We start from the raw sequence: 12,132 nt of genomic DNA on the forward strand, positions 1-12,132 counted from the left end.
TTGTTAACACATTGGCCAGCCAGCTGAACCAAATCCTGCTTTGTGCTGTCAAGGCAGAGCGTACGTAGCAACCAGCCAACAGCAGCAGAATAAACAGTGGCACACCTGATATAAAGTCAATTTTCTCCAGACTGGAAAGCTCAAAAATGCTAAAAATGTACCTGAAATGGTCAGTAGGGGTTGAGGGTCATGAAACCGTGCCCAAAATTCACATTTCTATAGAAGCAAGATCTTAGCATATACATGAAATTCTGATATATGCCCATAGACTTCAATGGAACAGTTGCTGCATCTGCTCTGCATAAAGGGGGATTTTGACCCCCCTCTTCTCTTCCAGGAAGTGGCTTCTCATGAAGTATCTTGCTCCGCCCTTAATTATCTTTGAGTAGACGCACATATCAATTAATGGGTTTCATCAGGTCCCTTTCCACAGGTGTATGAAATCAAGCGCCTTGATTATCAATGCAGACTGCATGGTGCTTGATTACCTGTGGAAAGGGACCTGATGAAACTCATGAAGGTTTTCATAAGAATGAAAACCTCTCTCTCTCTCTCTCTCTCTCTCTGCCTTGAAATGGTTATCTTGGCTTGGCCTGAATAATAGTTAATTAACAACCCTCAGTAACTGGAATAGAGGCCAGATTAGAGATGCTGGCTGATTATTTACAGACCCGCCCTAGTGAGGCACTATGAGGAGAACAATGTAGGCCTACTTCCTTTAGCTGAGGCTTCATGAATCATACAGCAGACTCATATCAACACAGTCAGCCAGACAAATATTCTCCCACAGTGACACTTTCATCATTATTCAAACAATGACAATGGTGAATGACTTTGCATTTCGGAAGCAAAACATGATGTCAATTGCCATTCATATTATGAAATCCAAAAAGGTTAATAATTACCAGCAAAGGCTCCTTGCGTTTTTAATTACGGACAACGACTTTTTAGACCTGCATCCTTTTAACCTTTAGGGAGAATGGATGGGGCAGTCCTTGTTTATTTATTTCTTTGACAGGTCTTTGTTCTTTGAGGACCTCTTTACAGTATAGAGGCCTCTGCTGATTTTCATCAAAAATGAGTGTGGAGATGTTTTACTTCAGTGCAAATAAAATAAGTAGTAGCATCTATGTAATTGCATTTTTCTCTCGTATCACGCTTTAGTGTCGCCAGACTTGAACCATAATCCATACATGCACACCGCACGTGCATGAGGTCTGACGGCAGTAAAGGCCTCTTATCAGTCATGGTGTTCACGGAGGTCATTAAGCCTATGGCATATCTACGGTCCAGTCAAGGAATCAGGCTTGACTCTCCCGCTTGACTCCTTTATAAGCGGTGCAAAGGTTTTATCAGCTGTTGTAGGCAAGCTGCCTTTTGACAGCTTTGATGCTGGCGGGACATGTTGACAAGAAAACATGAGTTTAGAGAATTGTGTAAATATGTAAAATAAACATTTTTTTTCAGTTTTGAATACATAGGCATATGTATGACCACTCATTTTCACCAGCAAATGTAATTATTTCAATACAAATAACATACAAAAAGAAATAAGCCAGCCAAATTCCACACAAAAAAAGCATTTTCTATCACAATATTTAGGTTTCATAAATATCACATTGGTCACATTAAAGTAGGCTAATAAAGTCAACTGTTTTACACTGAATGAGAGACACAGCAATTCTGCATTACAGAATTAATATTACATTTTGATCAGAAATCATTATTTTCATCTTCAGCTTGACTGAGTTCAAGCACACACTGTTTTCGCAGATGGAGGATTTCTGTGCGTTCAAGACAATAGCATTTTCTAACACACTATGCAACAGAATGAATTGAACAAAAGCCCAGCTTTTCTGGTAATCCTTGTAATGTTTGGATAATGCAACATGTAGTACAATGCACCCAACCACCAGCAACAGGGCGAGCATGGTAAAAATACATGAAATGATAGGCTAATCCTATTAAAAAAATGACATGATATGAAATACAAATTTTGTCCAGCAAATTTGAGACTGAGTCGGAGTCTGAATTTCTTACAAAAAACCCCGAAGTTGACAATAATGAGCCTTTTATCCACAACATCAAAAGCATGAATAATTCAAGAACCTATACGATGCACTAAAGTCAGCCATTCCGATCCAAAAGTCCGATGAGTTGTGGCCAAAGGATATATTCATAAGTTCAGATAAAGATTCCGCCAGTGTGTATGGCACAAGGTAAAATCTAAGTCATTCAACAATGGAGAGAGCTCATGTGGCAGACTAGAGATTTGTAAATCCACATGAATTGTGCACTAATACGTAGGACTAAGAGGGTGCAATGATGACATTTGTGACTCTTTACAGAATGGGGAGCGATATACTGGAAACATTTAGGACAAGCCAGACCTCAGCTGTTTCACTGCCAGAAATTCAGAAGGTATTAGCTTATGAATTAAGTCACGTTGTGTCTGTTGTGTGAAGTGTCCAGTACATCCTCATAGACATGGATCAATAGAGAAAGAAATTAGTTTGTCTTCAACCTAGTTTGTCTTCAACAGAATCGATAAATGTAATCATTATAATAATGGATTGGTATTAGCATTCCCGAATATACCATACTGTGCATCCAGGTAATTTTGGTCAGTTCAGTAGATGACATCCTGAATGTCATTTGAGCGGTAGCAATTCTGTTATCTATTTCATTCACTGTTGTCCATGCTGACAGTTGCCTTTGGTTCTGCACATGTTTCTTCCCCAAACAGTCTCTCTCTGAACCAGTTGAGATGATAGGCAAGCTCTTTGTTACCACACAATGTCTTGTTATTTCACTTTGTGCTGTAATAGATCTGACTTTTTAAAAAGCCTGTTGCTTTTTGGGTCCATCTGTATGTCATAATATTCATTGCAAGCATAACGACCATTTTCAAGTTTTCAGCAGGAGACAGAACCTGCACTAAGTCCACTATCATTGTTCATGGGAAAACAACTTCTCAAGGGCAGGATCCATTATTGCATTCTCAGTTGGCTATTATAAGGAACTTCCTGCACGAGTCTTATTTTCCATAAATTCCTTTCCTTCTTTGCTTTCTCCTCCCTTGCTTTCTCCGCCTTAGAGGTGCATACAAAGGTGTGGCTGTGGGGTTTTAGTTATTCATGGACAGACGAAAGGATCGCTACACAAACAAAGACTGAGGTAACTGTACCTGACAGAGATTGAGTACAACCAGGCCGGCATGTGTTTATGGCAACGTCTTTTTGTTAAAATATACTGTACAAAGGGATTGAAAAGACACTGGAGTCATTAGTGTTTTGGCAAATGTTTATAAATATTCAGTGACCACTGGAGACGGAGAAACAGGTCATGTCAACAAACAATTAGCAAAGGAGGACGAGAGGACAGACACAACTGAATTCAGGTAAGATTCACTCAAACTGGCAACATTTCTCTTTCCTCAGTGACTCAGACAGGAGCATAAAACTATGTTGTTAGACATACACATTGACAAACTAATTGGTAAATATTATGTTTTTTATTTTATTTTTTTTATTTAAGAGTAATGAGCAATCACAATAAACAACACTGGGCTGGAGTGAATGCAGTATACGCTTCAGAGAACGCCAAATGTCTACTTCTATTTACACATTTAGCACTGTTTACTTCTCTGTCAGTTCAGGAACAAGCAGTAATGAACAATTCTCCATAGAAACAAGAAACTGTCCATATAAACTGTCACGAACCTTAGAGGAAAAATTAATGATTGACTTGGATTCCTTTGTCTTCTGTATAATTGTGGCCACAAAAGTAACACTTAACAACTTGGGTGCATGACAATATAAACAATCTCACCAAAAAAGAGATCAATGCACAGCTTTATTGCTAATAGCTAACGTTTTGACATATACTATTATTTTCCCCTCTTAATTTGAATTGTATTGTGATAATGCAGTATTTCAGATGGATGTTTTCTTTTTTCAGGAACATGTCTGTTAGGCAAGTGCCCACCAGTACAGTTTGGCACACCCAGGGAACACTAGGTCCCTCTGGTTACAGTGAGTCGGCAGACAGCCCCGACGACAACCAACCTGAGTGCTCCATCTGCTTCAGTAGATACGACAATGTCTTCAAGACACCCAAGCTCCTGGACTGTACTCACACCTTCTGCCTCGAGTGCCTCGCACGCATCCTGGCAGTGTCAGACGACTTTAACAAACCGGTAAAGAAGCCAGGGACACCCGGCGCTCAAATCCCCTGTCCCGTGTGTCGCCACCCCACCGCGGTGCCCAGCAGCGGCCCTCCAGCGCTGCTGACCAGCAGGGAAGTTCTGCAAAGCCTGCCGCACCACCTTCAGCAAGAGGAGCATGTGAGCATGATGGGCCGGAGGCTGTGTTACCAGAGCCCGCAGCAGCCCACCCATATCTGCATTGATATCGGCGCCAACAAGCCGGAGGCGTCGGGGGAGGCCGGTCAAGGGGGGGCCCGACGGGCTGGACGTAGGGGCCCGTTCAGCTGCTGCAGCGTGTGCATCCACTGGAGGAGGCTGCTGATCCTGGTCATCTTCACACTGCTGCTCATCGCCGTGGTGGTCTGGCCACTTCACTGCATTGTTACCAAACACTCTCTCTCTGACTGCTTAACCTGCCGTACGACACCTACGCAAACACCGATGACCTCTATGCTCAGCAAGCCACAGTGAGGCAGGTCAGAGACACACACACATGTGCCAAGTGCACCGAGCCCTTCCTGATTGTAGTGTGGCTCATCATAGGACGCACACAAGGACAAATGTAGACAATTTCCTGTCGGTCCATGACTGTTCACAAAGCCACCCACACAATGGCACAGGTTTTCTATCTATGAAGAACGGTTTGTATACCTTTCCTGTGTTTGAAGTGATACATGTTATGTTGAATCCTGCTGTCAGCAATCTGTCTTCAATCAGTTACTACATAAACAAGATGTACTACTGTAACTGTTCAGTTGATTGAAAACAGATCTGATACTGTTGCTGTTATTTTTATATATTATTTTGTAAAAAGAAGAACAAAACCAAGAATAAAACAAACTTTAAATATTACTATATACAATATACATGTCATATTGCCTGCACTGGACACACTTAAATTAAGTGCGTCTGTGGAACATAAACTGGTAGAAACTTGGTAGATACTGTATGTTTGAATCATGGTATTTTGCACCTTAGTGATTTTTTTTATGATTGTCTCTTTAATTGCTGTTGAGTAGAATGCTGAGATAACAAGAGCAGTCAGGTGACTGAATCTGGATCTTGATACTGATCTTGATCATCAAATAGTGGTGCTCTTCTATTCTTGTATTTTTCTACACAATATGAAGTGTTGATAGAACAGGTGTTATTCAATTATTTGAAATTAAAATAACCTGTTGCCAGACAGACTATGGTGTGTTGTGGTGTGTACTCAGTGTGTCTCTGTGTGTAATGTGGCAGATGAGCCGGCCAAACTGTCATATCTTCAGAAATACCTCATCAAATTAATACATCTATCCAACAATCTCACTACTCCTGACAAAACAATCTACTTCTAGCACGAGAGAAAGTGTGGGCTATTTCACCTGTCCCTCTCACAGAAGCGACAGGTCATTTGGTGATTGGGGATCAATGCTGCCTGGCTGGCGGCACCTGGGACGTCTATTTAGGGGTCCTGAAATGGTACTCCTCTGGGGAGAAGAGCAGAGCGGAGCAGAGCGCAGTCCCTTCCATGTGATCGGACACAGGACTCTATTTATATCGTCCGGACAGATAGGCCCCCCGACCACCCTCATGCAAGGGCAGAGAGACGCCAGAGGACATAGCCTACCCCCGCACATATACCCACCCACACAAACATACACTATGCCAGAGGGACACTCACACTACCTTTTGAACTACTTTTAAAGATTAAGGTGAGTTCATTATGCACTAACAAGCAAAACTGAAGTGTGGATGTGATACATTATTACTCACACGCTGTATCCACGGAAGGACTCCCTCTGTTTTCCTGTGTTTTCCTAGTTGATATGTTCGATGACTTTTTGTATTAGGGCAGCTTTAAAAATGACCTTGTGGAGACTCAACTGCCTGATTTAATTAATTGGCATTTTCATGTGTAGAGCAAACAAACAAAGACAATTTACTTTTTAAATAATTAAACTCACTAATCTAATATTGAAGGAAATATCCATCCCAAATGCATATTACTAAAGGTGATCAAATCAAAAAGCACTGTACCTGTGCATTAGCCTTTAGTATTCCTATTTTACCTTTAACCTTTAACAATACAACAATAACTGTTGTTATGTGTCTCCTAAGCATTGAAGTCAACTGAGGACATTGATTTGGTTTTAAACACGTATTTGTCAGACTGCTGGACACGTGCATATTACAAACCAACAGCATAAGCCCAGATGTCCCATTAGACAGAAGCCTTAGGGAAGGGGAAGTGTTGTTACTTGTTTTCCCTGGGGAGTCAGGACATGGGTATTTTGGGGGGGAGTGTTATGGCATATGCGTCTGCTGTTGATGCATTACATCGGGGCACTGCTGAAGTGTTGTCAAGTGTTTGAGCTGGGTACCGCTTGGCCCAGGTCCAATGTAGTTTTAAAAAGCAAGTCAGCGGTCAACTGTATATTTATGTTCAGCTGTCTATTTTGACAGACAGCCCCACCCAGTACCGATAGTGTGTGATCAGTCTTTAAATGCTCATTTTTATTTGATTTGATGGGTTTTGCAGTGTAGCTTGTGTTTGTGTACTATTTTGCGTTATCTTGAGAAGGCTTATGCTAGACGTGTTGTGAAATAATGACCTTTAAATGTCAACCTTAAAGTGCTGATCATTCGACATGCAGTATAAGTGTACACATGGTGTGGTGCAGCTCCTGCATCCATCTCATTGCCTGAATCCTTGAGCAACTAAAATGTTGTTGAAGACGGGTTGGGATGACTGCAGAACACAAACGCAAATGAGTGACCAACTAGTTTGAAACATCTGCGCTTAAAACTGTAATGTTGAGTGATAAAAGCAACAACAAATTATAGTCTAAAACTAGCAAACTAGCAACCTACAAGGCATGGAAAATCGTGTAACGACCAACAACAGCCAAGTTGGCACACTAACTAGTGCCTTCTGCCAAATGAGTTGGCAAAGTTGTGCAATGAGAGATTATCCTTCATTTTCATGGGCGTGTAGTTCTGGCCTACAGCACAACATAGGCCACTGCTGGGCCAAACGAAACAACAGGTGTGTTTCTCCGTCCTTCAGATGACCATACCTTCAAAATGAGGTTGAAGGCAGACAGCAAACAGTTGCCCGCATAAGTCAAGTTGAGTAGATATCATGCAGTGGAAAAGCGCCAGTTAACACCTCAAAAAGGAGGAAATTACTGAATAGTATAAGTACAAAACCGGTTGTCTTAAGAATTCTAGACACTTTAAGAGAGCAAAATTGACTAAATAGTGAAAATGTAGATTTTCCCCCACACACCTGTGATAATCCTATAAAAAAGACAATGATAACTGATGTTAAAGTGTTCTATAAACTTAATTAACGGTCTTGGGATCACATTCTTTCAGATGCTGGATGAATTTCCCAGCCATGGATGACTTGGACCACAGTGTTCACATTGCGGAGCGTGACTGGAATAGCTTCTATGAGGAGAGCGAGGAGTGTAACCTCGTCCAGGCAGAGCTCGCTGGAATAGATGACTCTGGTCTCAGTGACAATGATGATCCTGAAAATCCACCCCTGGAGGTGTTTACCCCAAAGTGTGCAGAGGATGTGTGCTCTGCATCTCCACTTAACCACAAAGAGGAGGAAGGAGTAGCAATCACAATAAATCAATCCCAACACGACATACTGACCTCCGAACAAGAGTCTAGTGTCAGCCTTGAAGAAGAGATACAGACACAAGTCTCCCATTCTGTCCCTGTGCCTAAAGAGGTCCCTAAGGAGGCCGATGGTGTGGATCAAGAGGATAGTGCAGACGTGACCCAATCCTCAGAAACACAAAGCGAAGTGGAGCAGTATGGCGGTGAGGCCGAAACTGATCTCCCGGCTGAGAGGAAGGAGAGAGAGCGCTGGTTTGTGACTGTGAACGACAGTCCAGTGCAACTCCGGTGCCGCCCTGACACTGCGTGTCAAAGAAAAAAAAAAAAAAAGAAAACGTCTAGGAGGTCAGCCCGCAGCGTTGCAGGGTGGGAGCCATACTTATCGCAGTCTGAGACAGAAACCGAGACAGAGAGATCCGAAAAGAGTAAATCAGACATAACAGAGATGACTGAGAAGTGTCGTTCCACAGTTTCACAGCTACCTGAAAGACTTGTGTCATCAGAAAACATTCACATTGTGCCACAGGATCAAGCTCTTGATCTAAAAACAATTGATTTGCCTGATCAACAAACACTGTTCAAAAAACAAGAAGAAAATCACTGCAGGTCAGCCAACCTAAGTGTTGACCATTTAAACCAGAACGAACAGTCCACTACCCAATCACCTCATCTTTTCTCTGCCTCTGGAAATCTCCCATCTATCCCAATTTCCAAATTATTTTCAGAAAAACAAAACAACCCTCTACCCCAAACACATAAGCGCACAGCTGATAATGGTAGCCCCAATTGTCCTGTAATTAGGTTGAATGCAATCACATCAGCTGACTCAAGCAAAACAGAAGAGAATCCACTTGAGAATCCTTGTAAGACTGGTGTAAACCATTTAGATCCCTCTCACACTACTGATCTGCTCCCCGAGCGCTTAGCAACCTTCAACACTGATGGAGGCGAAGCCCCTTCTCCACTGCAAGAGGATTCTGAAACCAAAGACTGGGACGGCGAGGAGTCACTCACTGAAGCACTTGATCGTGCTCGCCCAGTCTTTGCTATTTCTTCATTCTGGGATGAGATGGAAAAGCTGACAATCAATGACATACTCCATCTGCGATGTGGGGATGACCGTTCTCCATCAACAGATGCCTACCATTTGCACGAAAGCATAAGTCTCCCCAGTACACACGACAGTAGCCCACTGGACCCCACAGATACCTGTGAACAGGACATGGATGCTTTGGACAATGCCGATTCTGACTATTTCACGCACCGGGATGACTCCAAACCAGACCGCTCGAGCTGCGAGTTCTCCACTTTCTCTGATTTTGACGAGGACCTCCTGCAAATTATCAACACCAGCTGCAGCGCCAGCCCTGAACCACAGGAGAACCTGAGGGAACAAGCCCAAACCCTCACGTTCTCAAACTTGCCATACTCACAAGCAGCCCTGGCTGAAGAAGACATGGAGCTTACTAGGCGGTTCGAGCCTGAGTTCCCACAGCTCTACTTTGATACGGGCATCCCGCTGCTTCTATGTTCAGATGCAGAGTCAAATTCGCGAACCATGAGTCCTGCCGAAAGTGAGTATGACATGTCTGCCCTGGAGTCAGAGATTGTGAGGGAGGCTTGTTTCACGAATGTCCTGCAAGATGAAGGGGGGAATCAAATGCTATTTTTCCCCTATGAGGAGACCCAGGATACTTCCTTAATCTTGGCAGATTGTGACATTATGAGAGCAACACCACCACCTGTCCTATCCACTTCCAGCTTTCTGGAGGATTCCCATGTGATCTCCTTCACTGAGATGTTTCAGACTTGTGAAGATGCTAGTATGCTAGTACCCAGTTCGGACAATTCCCTTCAAACGTACTCTGAAAAGTTGTCGGTGCCAGAGGCATATGACTATTTTTTCTCGGACTTTGATGACAGGAACCTTTTCTTCCCACTAAAGCATGGGCTAAAGGGCGGAGAAGACCAAACGGTCCCCATTTTCTCCTGCTCACGTTCTCTGGTTAGAGACCTAACATTTCCGGAGGTGGAACAATTCATTGAATCAGAGGAGGAGGATAACTGGGCCCCGATACGAGTAATATCTCGCTTTAGCGTCCAGCAGGACTCAGGAAGCTCCTCCTCGGCGGCCGCAGGCGTCTACCTCTGTGGTGAACGGAGCTGGAAGAGCAAGCTATCTCTGAGGAGGACCAGGTTTGCTGGGATGAGGAGCAGCTGGTGCCAGAGGGCCAAAGCCTGGATGGCTCCAGGGATGTTCTTCAGGGCACTCCGACGCTCCACCTCCATTGCTGATGTGACCCAGGGCACCTGCTCCTCTCTTCAGGTGTTCCATCTTGGTAATCCCATCCTCAGGAAGATAGCACTGGAGCAGATCCGACTCCCAGACCAGCCTAATACCTCCAGTAAGTGCGCAGCAGGATAACTAACGGCTGCACTAACTACTAACAACAATCAACTCATCTCAGCTTTCAAAATAAAGGCACCTTGTTTTTACAAGACAAAAAGCGAACTATAACCTGAAAGATTGAAGAGGCAACAATGGCAGGTCATCTTAAGATAATGCTCCCTCTCTCTTCCTCACAGAAAAGAAATGCTTCCTTTTCTCTCTGAGGCAATCGGACATGTGTTTAGTTTGCATTGCCTTTGCATCTTGGGTGCTGAAGTCCACAAATCTACAAAGCGGAGATACCTGGAAAGCAGGTAGGTGTCCGTAATGTCCTCTTCACTAAAAGAGACTCAATATCGATAATTGGTAAAAAAGCCACTGTATACCAATTATGTGTTATCAACCCAAATCCACTGTTGGCCTCTGCATTGAAATTTTGCCTGAACATTTTATTATTTGACAATAACTACTAATTCATCCCTATTTCACTTATATTTCAGCTCTCCTGGCAAATGTGAGTGCAATATCAGCCATCCAGTACTTGAGGCGTTATAAGTATAAGACTTCTGAAGATGAGCCGTGATCCAGCAATGGGATTCGTTTTTTCAAAGGGGGCCAGAAGAAGTTAAATCATTTTTCACACATTGGATAACTCCAAATCCACAGAAGTGCTGTACAATCATTTACAGTTTTTAAAAATATAACTTTCTTATTTCATCTCAAGGATTCCCAGAGAATGATATAAAGTGAATCTGCATCTGTATTCACAGAGGAAATTGTATGGTCACAAGTGTGATTACCATGTAGAAGAGGTTGATTTGGACCACATTGCAGCACGGTGTATGAGGGTAAGATGTGTTTGTCAAAACTGTTCAGCCTATGTCTGATGCAATGGTGTCAAATAAATAAAACAGATAATGATGTCTGAACTACATTAATATATAATTAATAGAATTATGAATAAATGACTCTATATAATAGAGTTGACATTGGTTGTAAATCCAGTATTGGTTTGTACTTGAGGTCCAGGGAGCATAATTACAAGAGATAAGCTATGTCCAGATTAAACCGTAGCTGGACAAGCTGCAAAAAGACAAAGGAATGTTTCTAACTGATAATTGGTTTTCACTGATCAATCTTTGTAGTCAATGACAGACCTATCTGGTGGTTGAAGGTAGCTTTAAGGTTGATGTGTAGCTGGATGGTTTTACAAGTGATTGTAACTGGCTTTCTGAAGCATATGTTTTCAAGGTACTGTAGGAGGCTAAAACTGTGATGTAGGGAATGCTTAATGGGTGACTGGCAATAGGAAGGGCAAGGGGAGTTATCTGCTTAGTGATCTGTTTTGCTGAAGGTTGTTGGTGGTTTTATCAGAAGACTAGCGTGTGATTGTGAGACAATACATTTATATTTGTGTCTTTACAAATCGTCCCCATAAAATTATAAGTTTGTGTGATTGTGTCTGACATTTTTGTCAAAACCGGATTATTGACATATTGTTATTCTGTGCCAGCTTCATAAGGCGAGAGGAGGGGTTTTTGAAGTTGTGAGCATTTTTGGACATTGTATCTAAAGAGGCTAGCTCCACTCCAAGGAATTTCAAGATCAATATCTTAGAGCTACTAAGAATGCAGATAGAAGCCTATAATTCCAAGGGGACAAAATGTATTGACATTTGTGCCAATAAATGTTATTCAACTGTGAGTGACTCAAACCCGTTCTTTACGTTGTTTTCGTTATGATTTATGTTGACTAAATTGTGTCAAACAATGCATTGACATGTGTCTAAACAATTACAATGACATTTCTGTGCACAAATGTTAGCAAATTATAGGCAACAGCCAAGGAGCACCTATGTGTTGCTTGAGATGTATGTTGACAAAAAATAAATACATAATTGCGGTATCACTTCTTGTTT

General features: G+C 42.4%; 2 protein-coding genes across 2 annotated transcripts; both read left to right on the plus strand.

The window, feature by feature from the left end:
• Positions 1-3,146: 3,146 nt before the first annotated feature.
• Positions 3,147-5,388, plus strand: LOC134092299 (RING finger protein 223). Its single transcript, XM_062545101.1, has 2 exons — positions 3,147-3,400; positions 3,961-5,388. Exon 2 carries the CDS (start codon positions 3,965-3,967, stop codon positions 4,676-4,678), a length of 714 nt encoding a protein of 237 aa, XP_062401085.1. The 5' UTR covers positions 3,147-3,400; positions 3,961-3,964; the 3' UTR covers positions 4,679-5,388.
• A 340-nt stretch (positions 5,389-5,728) lies between these two features.
• On the plus strand, positions 5,729-12,132 carry LOC134091877 (PPARGC1 and ESRR induced regulator, muscle 1). Its single transcript, XM_062544586.1, has 4 exons — positions 5,729-5,904; positions 7,571-10,230; positions 10,412-10,528; positions 10,715-12,132. The coding sequence occupies exons 2-4, from the start codon at positions 7,578-7,580 to the stop codon at positions 10,795-10,797; spliced, it is 2,853 nt and encodes a 950-aa protein (XP_062400570.1). The 5' UTR covers positions 5,729-5,904; positions 7,571-7,577; the 3' UTR covers positions 10,798-12,132.

This window comes from Sardina pilchardus, chromosome 9, assembly GCF_963854185.1.
Source record: "Sardina pilchardus chromosome 9, fSarPil1.1, whole genome shotgun sequence".
NCBI lineage: Eukaryota > Metazoa > Chordata > Actinopteri > Clupeiformes > Clupeidae > Sardina > Sardina pilchardus.